The sequence below is a fragment of the Hemiscyllium ocellatum genome, chromosome 16 (assembly GCF_020745735.1).
Source record: "Hemiscyllium ocellatum isolate sHemOce1 chromosome 16, sHemOce1.pat.X.cur, whole genome shotgun sequence".
Lineage (NCBI taxonomy): Eukaryota > Metazoa > Chordata > Chondrichthyes > Orectolobiformes > Hemiscylliidae > Hemiscyllium > Hemiscyllium ocellatum.
In genome coordinates this window covers 34,659,109-34,676,810 of record NC_083416.1, presented here as the reverse complement: position 1 = coordinate 34,676,810, position 17,702 = coordinate 34,659,109, and the positions used below count along the sequence as shown (strand labels likewise).

The 17,702-nt window shown below is 40.0% G+C and overlaps 1 protein-coding gene across 1 annotated transcript in view; it reads left to right on the top strand.

The window, feature by feature from the left end:
* The window catches only part of fbxo38 (F-box protein 38), a 71,595-nt gene that overhangs the window by 42,883 nt on the left and 11,010 nt on the right, over window positions 1-17,702 (top strand). Inside the window, exons 14-17 of the mRNA XM_060836775.1 lie at window positions 1,481-1,663; window positions 2,647-3,408; window positions 11,795-11,895; window positions 13,369-13,471. Of these exons, the coding sequence (XP_060692758.1) occupies window positions 1,481-1,663; window positions 2,647-3,408; window positions 11,795-11,895; window positions 13,369-13,471 (1,149 nt within the window). The remainder of the gene's footprint in view (window positions 1-1,480; window positions 1,664-2,646; window positions 3,409-11,794; window positions 11,896-13,368; window positions 13,472-17,702) is intronic.

The following is a 17,702-nucleotide window of genomic DNA, read 5'->3' as shown; positions in this document are numbered from 1 at the left end:
CTGTCTCCATGCTGTAGCACTCTAACTCTACAAGTTGCTTAGGCCTGAGGCACTTTCTTCATTGATGTTCTGGAGTTGCAATGATTGACTCCAATCATTATACCTTATTTCTTTGTTAGATATGACTCTCACCAGCAGAGATTTTTTGTTTTGTTCCCCAATACCCGTTGACTCAAATTTTGCTTAGGCTCCTCAGTGCAACTGAAACTCTGATTTGTCGCAGAAACTCACTAAGATTCCCTTGGTAGCAGTTTTGAAAGCTGTAACCTCTAATTAGCTAAAGGTCAAGTTGCCATTGTTATGATGGACCATAAGACTGGTGTCCTGTTTGAGAGAGACAACTTATCGTGAGTTTAACCTGAGGGTTATCACTCTTCTGGTAAGGGACAAAGTTGAGAAGCTAGGACCTCTATGATAACCTCATAAGATTTGAACCTACATTGTTACCATCACTCTGCATCACAAACCAGCCGTCCAACCAACTGAGCTAACGAACTTAAAAGTACAATGGCAGCAGATGGATGTGAATGTCACCAACTGCAAGTTCCCTGCCAATTTGAACATCATTTTAACTTGAAAGGTAATTGGTCTATCATCATTGAAACATTGAAAATAAGAGTAGGCCATTTTGGCTCTTTGAGCCTGCTCTGCCATTTAATATGATGGCCAACTTGGTATCCTGTTCCTGCTTTCACCCTATGCCTTTTGAGCTTTCAGCCCTAAGAACTATATCTAACTCCTCTTGAAAGCATTCAGTGTTTTAGCCTACTCTGCTTTCTGTGGCAGGGAATTCCAGGTTGATTAAAAAAAATCCAGGAAGTCTCCTGAACAACACTGAGCATGTCCTCATTGGACTGCAGCAGTTCATAAAGCAGGCTGACTACTGCTTTTTCAGAAAATTATGACCAACAAATGCTTGTTCTACAATTAATGTTATCACCAGATATTAAGTAAAGGAGATGTTGTGTATGTGATTTATGTTTTTGTGCATTTTAATTTTAGCTCCTGGTCCAGCAAATGCCTACATTCTAATTGCAATTCCCATTTTTAAATAAGTGCAGCTGACTCTTGTCCACTTGCTCTCTCCCTACCTTCCCCTTTACGTCTACACCCCCTCCCACCCCAATTTCTGCCCAACAACTCCAGTTTATTTTACTTTAATTGATTCACTGCTATCGCCCCATTCTAAAACTTTTATTCTCTCTGCCCTTCGAGACAAACTTTTCAATCACCCTTTATAACATGTGTCCAATGTCACATTTTGTTGATAATGCTTGAGATGATTTCAGCTATATAAAACTATATTATCAATGCAAGTTAGTACTTACAATATTTTGTTTGTATGAAGCACTTTGAGAGATGCAGTTAAGGTGCTATGTAAGTGAGAACTGTATTGTTAACACAGGAATTAAACTAAATATTTTGAAATTGGTCTGTATTTGTGAACTTCTGTTGTGAGCAGTGTATGCCATTTGCTTAGGACCAAGTGGACTTCAACCAACTGTGAAAGTAAATCCAGTGATGGTGCATGATTCAGATAGTGAAGACGAGGATGAATATAGCATGGATACTTCTGGAACTCTGAATGGGAATGATACTGGGGATATTTATTCAGATGGTGAGGAGAAAAAGAAAGCTACACCTATGCTTTGTGAAAGTTCTGGTGAGTCCTGGGGTTGATACACAGTGCAATAAGCAAATGTTTTTTGTATTATCATTTCCAAATTACTTGGTTTTAACCATCAAGGTGTCATTTGAAAATTGATAGAAAAGTTGAAGGGAGCAACTGTGAAGTAAGTAAACTGTTAATTTATTTCATATCGCAAACTAAAAATTAAAGGTGAAAGCTGTTTGGTAAGTCTCTTGTGGCACAGTGGTAGTGTCCCTACCCTTGGACCAGGAGGCCTAGGTTCAAGTCCCACCTGATCTAGAGGTGTGTAATAACATCCCTGAACAGGTTGATCAGAGAAAACAAATCTGATCTGAATGGATGTTCTGTCTAGTGAGAAGCACCCACGTAAGCATTCACTTGTTATGCATCTGAATAGAAAAAACTTGAATTAAAAAGATTACTAGTCTGAAGTCAAAATCTGCTTAGCTTTAAATGTCTAATACTGCATAGGTCAGTAAAATACATCTCAATTTCATAGAAAACTGCTGTTACCATTTGGCATATGTTTGTGTTGTTCCACTTCAAAATCCAGCTTTTCATTCACCTAATTATCTGATAATGATCACTTACAAAACATTTCCAGTAATAGTCTTTGATTAGCTTAAAAGGGCATTCCACCAAATTAGAAAGATCTTCTTAAATGATACGAGAGCCTAACGAGCACTCTTTAAAGTCCAGCTGGAGTTTAATTTACTCACGTTTCTTCACTGTGAACCTTCGGTATTTTGTCCCACATTTATTTTTCCAAAATGCATTTGGAGATTTATTTCAATTTCTTGGTAAGTCTCTTAGTTGATTTTAAAAATGATTTGCCCTTTCACTCATTTGGATGGATATTGGCTGGTTTTGCTCTGTACGTGTCAATTTTACTAACATAAAGATCTGAATATACAAGATTTGGAATAAGTTTGACAAGATGTTCATATGATTCATTTTGTTTCTTAATGCTAGACTAATGCTATTTTATTTGACAGGTATTTGTGGTAAAGGCAAGGCTCCACTACGGAAAAAGAGCCCAATTAATCAACCAGGTCTACTAGCACCATTGCACGCAGAGGAAAGCAGTTGTGAGAAAGGTTGTCAGGTGACCAGTGAACAGATAAAGGCTGATATGAAAGCAGCAAGTGATATCCCAGAAAGGAACAGGAGCAAAGATGTTCCTTCTGGAACAGGAACCTGTTCTGCTCCTTCAAGAACAACCAACTCGAGCACTGTTGAAACTCCTCCGTACATAGAACCTAATAGAACATCTACTGTAAATGGAGGGTGCAGGCATTGCAGTCCAACATATTCATCCCAATCTGGTAGTGGGATTCATGCCTGTTCGTGTACTTCAAATACAGTTGGAAATTCCTCTGGCAGTAATGAGAGAAGCTCGAGAAGTTCAGTTCATACTGGCTGCATATGCAACACATCTCAGGTAAATGAAAGCAGGACAGGTGAATGCTCTGAACTGGATAAACCTTCCACAAGCAGGTCATCTGAAAACTGTGATTTAAATGGACATTGCAACACAGATTCAACTATATCAGAGTTTTCACAAAGGACATCTTCCACTTGTGCACAAGGACAAGTAAATGTTGATAATGGGAGGACTTGCATTGATGATGCCAGAGATGCAGAGAATTCTAATCATCCTACGTGCTTTAAAGGTGCCCAGCATGAAGGTTATCCACGCAGACCAGTGACAAGAGCGAGTAGTAAATATAGCCAGGTTCCATTGATCACAGAGCCAGGTAAACAGCATGTGTGATTGTAAATATTTTGCAGTACGTAGCATGAACAATACCTGCAGTAGTGTATGGTATTAAATGTAAGAGAACGTAGAAAAAGAAGGCATTGTTCTCCACTACCACAGACTGTGGTTAGCCAACTTGTTCACTGATTTTTGCCACCATTGTATCCATGTGTCTGGTTTAGATTTTGATCTTGTGTGCACAATTCCTAACTTTACTGTTTTGATTTTGTCACTCCTAATCCTGCTTTTGCAATTTAGTTTTGAAATTATTTTTGGACCCACTCCTCAGTCTTGTTTTATTTGTCTTGCATCTGATTTTCTCTTTCAAGATTAAAAATTTAGTTTTATCTCACAGTGAGACTTTGAAGCACTTCTCTGAGGCAACATTTGTGCTGAATAGTCTTTTTTTTTTCTGATGACTGGAACTGAGCTCAAAGTCTGATCAGTGCAATAATATGTTGGTATCAATTCTACAGTTTATCGTTTCATTAATAGGAATCAGCATTTATTCATCGTTGCTGTGCAGTAATTGAATGTTTTAAGTCTTCTGTCAGTTTCAGATAATGGATGGCTTTCACTAGTGGCTTAGCTATTCCAATATTTATAAATTGCGTATTTAGTTATTTAGAGCTGAAAATGTGTTGCTGGAAAAGCGCAGCAGGTCAGGCAGCATCCAAGGAACAGGAGATTCAATGTTTCGGGCATAAGCCCTTCAGGAATGAGGAAAGTGTGTCCAGCAGGCTAAGATAAAAGGTAGGGAGGAGGGACTTGGGGGAGAGGCGTTGGAGATGCAATAGGTGGAAGGAGGTCAAGGTGAGGGTGATTGGCCGGAGTGGGGTGGGGGCGGAGAGGTCAGGAAGAAGATTGCCGGTTAGGAAGGCGATGCTGAGTTCGAGGGATTTGACTGAGACAAGGTGGGGGGAGAGGAAATGAGGAAACTGGAGAAATCTGAGTTCATCCCTTGTGGTTGGAGGGTTCCTAGGCGGAAGATGAGGCGCTCTTCCTCCAACCGTCGTGTTGTTATGGTCTGGCGATGGAGGAGTCCAAGGACCTGCATGTCCTTGATGGAGTGGGAGGGGGAGTTGAAGTGTTGAGCCATTTTGCAAGTCTGTGAGAGTGTTGTCCTGAGCTGGGGTAAGTCTAATTGCAGGGAATGTAGGTAGCGACGCATGGCTGCAAGTGTGGAGTGGAGGATCCAGAGGGAGGTCTGGTGCTGGAGGCTTCGGATCTGTTGTAGGTACTGGTTGTCCTGGTTGGGTCCAAATTTTGTTGGTCGGAATGTAGTCCGGAGTCTGTGTGGGATCAGTCGGTTCCGTAGGCAGATTATTTTCCCTTGTATCCAGTTATGTGCACTTGTAATTTTGAACAGCCATATTGGAATTTATCATGTTGCTTTCTTAATAATCGGGATCACTTTACCATCTGCAAACTTGGCCAATTTATATTGGGTTTCTGAACTCAAGTTCTTTTAAAGTAGAAGCCACAACATAAGAGGTATTGTTAGTAGGTTTGCAGATGACACCAAAATTGGAAGTGTAGTGGACAGTGAAGAAGGTGACCTCAGATCACAACGGGATCTTGATCAGATGGGCCAATGGGCTGAGGAGTAGCAGATGGAGTTTAATTCAGATAAATGTGAGGTGCTGCATTTTGGAAAAGCAAATCAGAGCAGGATTTCTACACAATGGTAAGGTCCGAGGGAGTGTTGCTGAACAAAGAGACCTTGGAGGACAGGTTCATAGTTCCTTGAAAGTGCAGTCACAGGTAAGTAGCATAGTGAAGAAGGTATTTGGTATGCTTTCCTTTATTGGTCAAAGCATTGAGATTAGGAATTGGGAGGTCTTGTTGCAGCTGTACAGGACATTGGTTAGGCTACTTTTGGAATATTGAGCGCTATTCTGGTCTCCTTTTTATCAGAAGCATGTTGTGAAACATGAAAGGGTTCCAAAACAATTTACAAGGATGTTGCAAGGCTTAGAAGATTTAAGCTGTTGGGAGACATTGAACAGGCTGGGGCGTTTTCCCTGGAGCGTCGGAGGCTGAAGGATGACTTCATAGAGGTTTATAAAATCATGAGGGACATGGATAAGTAAACAGACAAGGTCTTTTCCCTGGGGTGAGGGAGTCCAGAAATCTAAGGCATAGGTTCAGGGTGAGAGAGGAAAGATATAAAAGGGACCTCAGGAGCAACCTTTTTACACAGAAGGTGGTCCGTGTATGGAATGAGTTGCCAGAGGAAGTGGTGGATGCTGGTACAATTGCAAGACATTTAACAGGCATCTGGATGGGTATATGAATAGACATGGTTTAGAGGGATATGGACCAAGTGCTGGCAAATGGGATTAGATTAGTTTAGGATATCTGGTCGGCATGGACGAGTTGGACTGAAGGATCTGTTTTTGTGCTGTACATCTCTATGTTGCCCAAATATTGACTACTGGGGCATCTCAATCAGCTTGATTTTACCTGCTCCATCTTCTAAAATACTTGTTCTAATTAGTTCTGAAATGCTATTCTTCAGTAAGTTTCTCATCCCTTTCAAAGCTTTACCCTGTATTCCCACCATTTGTTGATGTCAGTTTAGAGGTTTGTGGAACACATGAGGCTATCTAGTCATGTAGCCATAGTTGTCTTGTTTTAAAGGAAGTGAAAAATCGTTTTAGGGTAGCTAACATTCAAGTTAGTTGTTTACTAATTACAATTATGCTGATTTTTAAGATTTATTATGAATCCATTTAATTGGGATGCTACTGAAATAAGAATAATTAATCCATACTAAAAACAAAGATATTGGAAATGCTCAACAGGTCTGGCACCATCACTAGACAGAGAGAACAATTGACTTTTTTAGGTTTTTAAAAGAAAGGGCAGCACGATGGCTCAGTGGTTAGCACTGCTGCCTCACAGTGCCAGGGATGCAGGCTCGATTCCTACCTCAAACAACTGTCTGTGTGGGTTTCCTCTGAGTGCTCCGGTTTCCTCTCACAATCCAAAGATGTGCAGGTCAGGTGAATTGGCTATGATAAATTGCCCATAGCGTTTGGTGCATTAGTCCGGGGTAAATATAGGTCTGGGTGGGTTACTCTTCAGAGAGTTGGTGTGGACTGGTTGGGCCGAAGGGCCTGTTTCCATACTTTAGGGAATCTAATCTAATCAAAGGAAAGCCAATGGATGTAGTATATTTAGATTTTTAGCAGACTTTTAATGTCCCCCACAGGAAAATAATAAGAAAAATTAAAGTGTATGGGGTAAGAAATAATGTACTGACATTGATTAATTAGACAGACAGGATCAGCACTTAGATCCCAGCTCCTCACAATAGATAGCCAAGGTTTGGAGTTGGGGACCACATAGAATATTTCCAATTTTGTAAATGATGCAAAACTAAGTGAGAATGTGTGTCGAGGAAGATGTAAACCAGCTTCAATGATTTGTATCAGCTTACTGAATGAACAGGAACCTGGCAGATATGATATAATGTGGAAAATTTGAGATTATCCCCTTTGGTAGGAGGAACAGATGAGTACAGTATTTCTTAAGTGGTAACAGGTTGGAAAGTTTAGATATGCAAAGGGTCCCAGATGGCTTTGTTGATAAGTTACTGTAGCAACCTATTAGGAAGGCTAATGGAATGTTAAATGTTTTTCTGAAAACTAATTTGTGTACAGGAGTAGCAAAGCCTGTCTTTAATTGTTGAGGACTTGGTCAGACCTCATCTGGAGTACTGAATGCAGTTTTGATCTCTTTATCTCAGGCAAATATTATTTCCATGAAAGATCACCAGGCTTGTTCCCAGGATAGCAGTACACTCTGATGAAGAGAAATTGTATATTCTAGAGTTTCAAACCCTTCCCAACCCCATGAAAATCCAATTTGCTTCTGACAACTGATAAATTCTTGCTATAAGCAATTTTCACTTTAATTGCCACATTCATTCAGTAATTCTCAGTTGCTGCTCCAAGTAATGTGAGGACATTTTGATTCAGTCTAAATGTTATCAGAATGAATTTCTATAATTACAGCTTGTAGCATTTTAGATTCTCTTAAAATCCAACTTCTTGCTATAGATGATTTCTTGACTCGAAGCCTTAAATTTCATTGATCATAATCTTCGATAATGTTGTTCAGATAATCAAGAGTCCTGATAATACTGTTTCGAACAAAAAGTTTTGAATGAAAGGTCGCATATTAACTTCTAATCTAATTAAGCTTGGTTAATTACATTTAGTTGCAGTTTCCTCAGTTGTAACTCAGGCCAAAGGAATATCCTCTACATACACATCATAATCTGGTCTTGTTTGTTTATCCCATCATCTGAACTGTAATAACTAAAAATTAATAATATTGTTCCCATTTCATGGTCTTGCCATCTGTTAAGACGGACCTCGGGGGTCCCGTCTTTGCGTATTCTTTTAGAAGGTGAGACAGAGACTTTACCATTCGGCTCAGGCAAACGTTTATTTACAGAATTTTGACTGGTAGATGATACAACGAATTCTACAGCATGCAATTCGTTGGAGAAGGCGTTCTCTCTTCCCCTTCTGACCTGGCTCAATTATACTTCGCGCCGCCAGGAGTTCCCGGTCAGTTCTCCCTCGTTCGTCCCCCTCATTGGTTGGTACACCTGAGAGCGAGGGGGTCTGCGCCTCCATTGGCCGTGTCGAGGTGCCTGTCCAGCTCCTGCTGTGCCGGACAATGGTACAGCCATCCTGGGGTCGGCAGTTCCGACCCTGTAATCAATGGTCCATTGTTCAGAGTATCGATCTCATTACTATGTGTCTGACAGAGTCAATGGTCTTTCCCAAGCGAATTAACAAACATTATCATTTATCATGGGTTTCGAGGGGAATCTATTCTGATAGGTACATTAACAGATGCTTTAGTAATCATGTACTCCGACAGCGCAATTCATACCGTTCGACAGTTACCGGTTCCTTTATTAGTCATGAGTTCTCAATGGGGCAGTCTGATACTGGCTGACATGATCTAATCAGCGTGGAAAGCTACTTCAGACAGGTAGCCCTGCAGTTGCCAGGTTCTCCCCCATGGCTGTGATTAACTGTTTGGGGACTGGAGCTGGTAATGTCTGGTGTAGCAATAGTGCTACCCTCCCTAGCCCCACTCTTAGGCAATCTAGTAGTTATTCTCCCCAACACATCTGAAATTAAATATTTCGCTGTTTTAGTTTCGTTTCTAATAATGTTGTCCTTTGCAGAGTTGTGCAAGTTTGGATTAAAATCTTTTTAAAGAATTTGTTTTTGACAAGAGGTATTTCATATTTCAAGGGAAAATGTAGAAAACGTTCACCTCATCACTTGTGACTTGTAAAATTTAAAAGCTTTGGTATATAAAAATAACTGCTCAAATAGTAAATGCAGTAATTGCTGAGTTAGGTGGTTTCTTAAGACCCTGGGTTTTCTGTGGAAGTATTAAATGTTCCCATCTTTAGTATTTTATGTGTTAGCCCAAAGAGAGTTCTATTGAAAACTGTCTTCAGATGCCCCTAAGTGATAAATAAATAGATAGACACAGACACACTCTCTCACACACACACACACACACACACACACACACACACACATCAACATTTTGCTTTCAGTTTGTTTGAGCATCAGTAGATTTCATTGTTGCTAGCAGTTCTTGTATTTTTCAGTCTGTGCTAATTTCTTTTCACAGACAACAAACAGTACAGGCATTAAGGGGCCTGACGTTTTCCTCTATTGTTGTGACAGGATGTGGAAATCTTAATAGCTGATTGGCGTTTATTTTTCTATGCTGCATTCTATTTATCAAAACATTATCCGGGGGTGGGGGGGGGAGCGGGGTAAGCCATTAGAGGTTCTCTCATTCTTAATTGACAATGCTGGTAGTTCTCTTGAAAAATTCACTTGCAATGTCAGGTTTAGATGTTGTGGTTTTGAGGCCCACACTAGCAGCTTGTATCAAATTGTCAGTCATAGCGTGAGTTTTATTTATTTTCAACTTGCTATTTTCAGTCCACGTCGTCTTTGGTGGAAGGGATGATAAATATTCCTCATGATAATTTAGTAGCATCAGTGCTTGAGTCAGGTTCTGAGAATTAAGAGTCTCTCTCAAATAATTGTGATTTGAGTACCCACATTTCTGCAAAAATGTGGATGCTGTTTTTATTCCAGGCGATGTGGACGTCGTTGGCTTGGCCAGCATTTATTGACCACCCTTAAGTGCCATGTAGTGTAGGTACACTCTCTGGTATGCAGCAGAGAAATATACAGCATGGAAACAGACCCTTCGATCTAACTCATCCATGCCAACCAGATAACCTAAATAAATCTAGTCCCATTTTGCCCATATCCCTCTAAATCCTTCCTAATCCATCTAGATGCCTTTTAAAAGTTGTAATTGTACTAGCAACCAGCACTTCCCCTGGCAGCTCATTCCATACATGCACCTCCCTCTGCATGAAAAAAGTTGCCCCTTAGATCCCTTTTAAGTCTTCCCGTCTCACCTTCAACCTATGCCCTCTAGATTTAGACTCCCCTACTGCAGGCAAACGATCTTGTCTATTTCCCCTATCCATGCCCTTCATAATTTTTTTAAACCTCTATAAGGTCACCCCTCAGCCTCTGACACTCTGAGGAAAAAGCCCCAGTCTATTCAGCCTCTCCGTATAGCTCAAACCCTCCAACCCTGGCAAAATCTTTGTAGATCCTTTCTAAACCCTTTAAAGTTTCACAATATTCTTCGTAAAGGAGAGAGACCAGAATTGCACACAGTATTCCAGCATTGACCTGATCAATGTGCTGTACAGGCACAACATGGCTTCCTAACTCCTGTACTCAATGCACTGATCAATAAAGGCAAAAATGCCAAATGCTGCCTTCACTATCCGATCTACCTGCGACTCCACTTTCAACAAACTATGAACCTGCACTCCAACGTCTCTTTGTTCAGCAACCCTGCCCAGGATCTTACCATTAAGTGTATAAGTCCTGCTCTGATTGGGTTTCCAAAATGCAGAACTTCACATTTATCTAAATTAAACTCCATCTGCCACTCCAACGGCCCATCTGACCAAGACCCCACTACTCTGAGGTAAACTTCTTTGCTGTCCACTACACCTTCAATTTTGGTGTCATCTGCAAACTTGCTAACTATACCTCCTATGTTCACCTCCAAATCGTTTATCTAAATGACGAAAAGCAGTGAACCCAACACCAACTCTTGTGGCTCACCACTTGTCACAGGCCTGTAGTCTGAAAAACAACCCTCCACCAACTGTGACTTCTACCTTCAGGCAAGTTCTGTATCCAAATGGCTAGTTCTCCTCACATTCCATGTAATCTAATCTTGCTAACCAGTCTACCATGAGAAACCTTGTTGACCACCTTACTATCATCCATACAGTTCACATTTACCACTCTGCTCTCATCAATCCTCTTCATTGCTTCTCAAAAAATTCAGTCAAGTTAGTGAGACATGATTTCCCATGCACAAAGACATTTTGACTATCCCTTATCAGTCCTTACCTATCCAAAAACATGTAGGTCCTGTCCTTCTGGATTCTCTCCAACAGCTTGTCCACCACCGATGTCAGGCTCACCAGTCTACAGTCCCCTGGCTTTTCCTTACCACCTTTCTTAAATAGTGGAACTACGTTAGCCGACCTCTAGTACCTCACATGTGACCGTTGATACAAATATCTCAGCAAGGGGCCCAGCAATTACTTCCCTAGCTCCTCAGAGTTTTGGGGTACACCAGATCAGATCCAGGGGATTTATTCAATTTATGAGACATTCAGCACCACCTGCTCTGTATTATGGACATTTTTCAAGACGTCGCTATCTATTTCCCCACATTCTCAATCTTCCAAATCCTTTTCCACAGTAAACACTGATGCAAATACTTATTTGGTTTCTTCCCCCAACTCCTGTGGTTCCACGCATAGGTGGCCGTGCTGATCTTTAAGGGGCCCTATTCTCTTCCTAGTTACCCTTTTATCCTTGTGTATTTGTAGAATCCCTTTTGATTATTCTTAACCCGATTTGCCAAAGCTATCTCACGTCCCCTTTTTGCATTCCTGATTTCCCTCTTAAGTATACTCTTTTCAAGGCCTGTAGCGTTTATAGTATCCATGGTTCAAGCACATTAAAAACCAGTGCATTATTGAAGAAAATGGAGACCTGTTTGCTTTAAAGTTGGAAATCTCTGGAAGAGCATTTCTTCTTATAGTGTTGAAATTTTAATTGACAGTATATTGATTAAGTGATAAGTTGGATTGTACAACACTAGCTAAAACTGTTTTAATACTTCTCCAAAATGCTATGTCATGTTGTTTTTATCCAGATTTTATTTAATTTATAAATAATTAATTTGTTTCCTTCTCTAAATTCATTCATTCCCAGATATTTCCAAACCCAAGCCCAGGCAATCTGTCAAGCGGAAACGAACTGCAGATAAATCCACAAGTACTAGTGATCCTGTCATTGAAGATGACCATGTCCAGGTGAAGCATGAGATTTCTAGGGCAATTTCTTTCTTTCAACATTGTTATTAACACAGTGGGGAAAAATTAACTCGTGAAAAATCATACACTGCAAGTTACTTTCATTTTGGTTCAATAAATCACTTTCATTGACATAAATTTTGACTGTAGTTAGAAAATGAATTCCTGTGTTTTTTTTAATAGTTTTTTTCTGTTCATACAGTCTTCACAGCTCATTTGCATGCATTGTCTCCTTGCTGAATTTCAGGGCGTGTCCTCTGCCATTATAGCTATATGGCCCTTTTTAATCATAGAACATGATAGCCCTTGTCAGTTTCCATCCTGTTTCAACCAGATGTGTTGAATTATAATGAGAAATAAGGGCCAGTGTTTTTTTCTTTTCCCTTTTCGATCTTGTTCCAAAGCAATAAGGCATTTTTCATATCCATGCTATTGCTTTAGAAGAATTTGGCTGATTCATCAGAGGTATGAAATCTTACTACATCAGCTAACTCAGCTTTTCCTTCTGCTGGACAACTTTATAAGCTGCTCAAAATTGACATTTTTATTTGTAGTCTGTCATGACTGTGATATAGTGTTATGACTGTGATCGTAGGGCTGTGCTTCCTGTTTCTAGTCCAACTACACAATCAGTTCAACATAAAATTTTACTGTTATACTCAGGTACCCTTATGGACATTTATTCTAAATCAAATCTCAAGAATGTAAATAAAAAGACCCATAAATCAGTTTTCTTTTATTAAACAATAAAGTTAGTGTTTGTAAGACACAAAGCTAAGCAATATTTCAAATTGTGTTAAAGTACAATTATTTACCCTTCTAAATAGCCTCGTGTGCACATCCACTAGGTAATGGAAAAAATTAGGACTTTTCTTCAAAAATTAATCTTTGAAGAAAACATTCACCATGATCAATAATGGTTAGTTCTTGAAGAACAAGCGGATATTGTATTAAAGGTGTATTTCATCCAGCATCCTATAGATGGGTATCATGAAACATGGATCCTCAAACAGAGAGTTCAGAAACTTCAGTTATTTTTCCAGGAGAATGATTAGATCAGTGCTTCACTTATCACACAACTCAGATAAGTGTTTTCTCAGATAGTCAAGAGGATGAGCTGGGTAACTTTTGTGTCTCTCTCTCAGCAAGCTGTGCTTCACCTGAACTCTGAATAATAGTTGGAATTAAATGTATCAACTGATATGCGGTACCCAGTAAACAAAGTCTAGCAGTTAAATTAAGCCATGTGATCTCTTAGTGTTTTTTAAATATCCTAATGCCCTTTTAAGCAATACCTTTTTTAAAAAGAAACTCAAGTTCAGTTGTACCTGCTGTCCACAATCCATTAACATGAATCCTTCAAACAAAACTAATCACTAAGCTTCTTCCTAATATTAGCCTTCACAGTAATAGCTTCAGAGAACAATATTCTGATACTTCCTTTCTAAATAATTAGCCTGAACTGTGTTCCAGGTTCTTAATCTGAAGTCCAAAAACTTGGTTGGGATTACGCTTGCTAATTGTGGAATTACTGATTTGGTACTCAGAGATTGTCCGAAAATGATGTTTATCCATGGTGAGTTGGTGAATTATTTTTGGCAGATTCGTTACACAACTTTTCCAATGTGTTGATGTATCATATGCACAAAATGTGTCTTTTACATAGTGAAAATCTTGACGTGAGTATTATTCAGAGTACAAAAGTGGAAGATAACTCAAAGCATGGTAGCTAGGAAACTGTCAGTTTATATGCAGTCGATATGGCAAGGGTAAGGATTTATCAACAGGTGGGGATAGAGCTCAGAGAGAGAAGAACAGTTAGACACAGGAGTGGATAACGAATTGGCTAGGAGGGTGAATAACTACTAATGGAGACTGTTAGACTGTTAGTGGCTAACAATAGGTAGTGTGTAATGACAGACTGTGATGACAAACCAGTGTGTGGGGTAGGGGGCTAGGACATGAGAGAGATCAGGCCCTAACGTTGTGGAACTTGATATTGAGTCCAGAGGGCTGCAGGAGCCCAAAGTGGAAAATGAGGTGTTCTTCATCCAGCTTACACTGAGCTTCGCTGGAGCACGGCAGCAAACCTGAGACAGAGATGTTGCCCAGGGAATAGGGTGGTGTGTTAAAGGGGCAGGCAACTGGAAGCTCAGGGCTCTTTTTGCAGACAGAAGTAGATGATCTATGAAGTGGTCACTGAGTCTACACTTCATTTCTCCAATGTAGAGGAGACCACATTGTGAGTAGCGAATGCAATATATTAGGTTTAGAGAAGTATAGGTAAAGTGCTGCTTCATCTGGAACCTGGGACACTCTGATCCACTGTTTCACTTGCTTGCAGAGTTTTTAAACTTGGGTTCATAATTTAGGTTTGGGTTTAAACTTAAATTTGGGTCTTTACAGTACATACAACAGTCTTGAACTTAGTATACCAATCTTGGCTGAAAACAAAACATGCTGGAACATACAGCGGGTCAGGCAGCATCCGTGGAGAGAGAGCAAGCTAACGTTTTGAGTCTAGATGACACTGTCATAGCTATATTAACCTTAGTATTGTTGTGCTGCTAAAGACTATTTAAAGTATGTGACATAAAGGCAGTAATTTTATTTAAGATGCATCTTACAGAGGCCAGATCTCGCCATGAGGCTACGAGGGGGCAAGGTCATGTGACATTACATTACTTTCTGTGATTATGAATCAGAGCAAAAATGGATCAATATTCAACTTTCAACATTTGACTTTGTAAGAGACTTCCATGACCTTAAATAGTTTGAAAATATAAAAACGCTGCTTATTTTGGGAATTGGTTAGCTCATGTGGCTGGATGGCTGGTTTGCCATGCAGCGTGATTCCAGTAGTATGGGTTGAATTCACATACCAGCTAAGGTCACTGGAATCCCCACTCTCTCAACTCTCCTCTTAACTGAGGTATGTCAGCTTTCCAGTTAAATGCATGGCAATGCTTTCTAGTGACAGAGCAACTTGTAGACCTTTGAAAATAATAGTCCTTTGGTGACTTTCAGTTTTTCACTACTAACCTAAAATGGCTACTATGATCACCTGGCAAATCCAGACAACCCATGTGGAATATGCAAAAACTGACAGCATTGGACTTAATATTATAATCGTGAAGCACTGAAAGTTGATGAGGTATCAAGAGATTTGCAACCTTTGTTTTACTCATACTTGGATAATAACTTCATATATTGATAATGTAAGGATACCTAAGGAATATTCAATTTGGAAAAGCCAGTGGGGCTCAACTGGAGATGTTCAAATGAATGAGATAGCAATAGTTTGCTTTGAATAGCAATAGATAAACAAAAGGTAAGACACACCGCAGGGTATAGATAGCTCCTCTCTTCCACTTTTCTCTCCAGTTTCCTACTCCTTCTCTGCCCCCTCTCACCTTCCCATCTAAGTAAATGAGTGTTAGTGAAAAGTACACGTTTTCTTTCTCATTGAATCCTATGGATTCTGAACTATCTCATTAAATGTTTGGAACTACATCTCGAGTTATATACAGTAACCTGGCTGGCTGCACAATGACATCAGTTCCCCCAGAGAGACTTGCTCAACATATACTGGATATTGGATTGTCTTTTGACCGGGCACACAGCCCAGTGAAACCTGCAAAGTACAAACTCATTACTCTTCATGTAGGGACTTGTCAACAAAAATCCAACATAGGCATAGTGTTACAACCAGATGAGGGGGAGAACTGGCTTGGTTCTTAGTTGCAACAAAACATTTTATTTCATTTTTTAATCGTGTGCTTCAGTTAATGCATCATTAATTGAGTCAAAATGAAAGAATTACAAGATTTCCTTGAATGAAGTAGAGCAATTTTATTAGTGCCCTGAAAAAATCATGAAAATGTGACATCAAGCATAGGTAATAAGCTTAAAAACAAGACGTTGCCCACTACAGATAAGAAGGTGAAGGAAATTGTAGTTTAAAGTCATTGACATATGAGACTGACCTACCACTGTAAATGTACTCAGACATTATTTTGCCTTTGAGTATTATGAATGTTCCATTGCAATGGCAGTATGAAATAAGATACAAAAATTCGTATGGCTACACATGCATTCACAACGGCATGGTGGCTCAGTGGTTAGCACTGCTGCCTCACAGCACCAGAGTCCCAAGTTCGATTTCAGCCTCTGGAAACTGTCTATGCAGAGTTTGCACATTCTCCCTGTGTCTGCGTGGGTTTCCTCCGGGTACTCCGGTTTCCTCCCACAGTCCAAAGATGTGCAGGTCAGGTGAATTGGCCATGCTCAATTGCCCATTGTGTTAGGTGCATTAGTCAGAGGGAAATGGGTCTGGGTAGGTTACTCTCCTGAGGGTCAGTATGGACTTGTTGGGCTGAAGGGCCAGTTTCCACACTGTAGGGAATTTAATCTAATCGTTCACTTTGTCCTAACCTGGATTGAAAACCTCTTTGGGGCTCGCAATCTGACTAGCTCACAATGCTGTGCCATAATTTCACGTACTCCTTGTTTGCTCATGATCTAGATTTAGGCCTTTTCACAAATTAATTTTCTAGAAAGTTGATGAATGGTAACCTGAGGTTTGCTGTCTGAACTTACATCCTGCATCTCATTTAACTTCTTCGACCTGAGTGGATTTCCTCAGGTTTAAAACTTGTTTCTGTCCCTTTGGATCTCCCAGTGTGTTTCATGCACTGATATGCGCCTGGTGGCATTACCAAGGGATATGTTCTCATTCTTTTTCCCTTTATTTCATGAATGGGTTTTTCTGTAATCTGTTCCAGTTTTTTTGGAATACCATTGTCATCAAGTGTAAGTTCAACTTCTGCTGTACTCCTCTGTGGCTCCTCAAGTTAGCATTCCTATTCACTTTCTTCTGATCTGTTTGAGAATTTCATTGATTCCCTGTAATTTTCCCATAAAAGTATCTGTGAACTATATCTCTTGCTCTGGGGTGTCGCCTTTTCAAATCCTTCCTGACTTTTCTTTGTGGCTATTATCCTTTTTTTTTAGAGCTCTTTTAACTCTCCGGTATCTGTTCTGACTATTTCTGACACTTCTGATTGGACTTTATTCCTGTATAAAACAAGTGACTGTTCCTCTGACACCCTAAACCTAGGCTTTTGCAGCTCATCTAGGACATCGCGGCCATATCTATAAAATTTGAACAGGATACTAACTAGATGAATGGAGGATGTAGTTGGGGTGTCTAGAGACTAAGTCATGGCCTCAGGATAAAGAGTAGGCCATTAAGGACAAAATGAGGAAACATTTAACCCAGGACGGTCAATCCATAGATTTTGCTACCACGAAAGGCTTTGGAGGCCATCTCACTGAGTATATTCAAGAACGAGATTAATACATTTTTAGATATTTAAAGGGTATTAGATGATATGGAGAGAAAGCAGGGTTATCGCACTGAGATTGAGAATCAGTCATGATCATGCTGAATGTCTGAGCAGGCTTGAAATACCTATTGTAATCCTAATTTCTATGTTTAAGCAAATATCATTCTAGCATCATGCCTGACTGAGCCTTTCCTATTGCAGGACAAATCCATCAATGTTGGTGGCACAATGGGAGAGAGAACTGTCAAGGAGAGTAGCATTCTAAGTCCTTGATGTTGGTGTAGGTCCCATTGCATCATATAATGGCAAGGAAACCTACTGCTGATGACCATCTACTGCCCTTTCAAACAGATGAATCAGTACTGTGCCATGTTGCACCATGTTGTACTCTTGTTTGAGGAGCTGGGGAGAAGGGGACGGTTGTTCAGTATCCATCACTGAGTGATTCCATGGCACCAC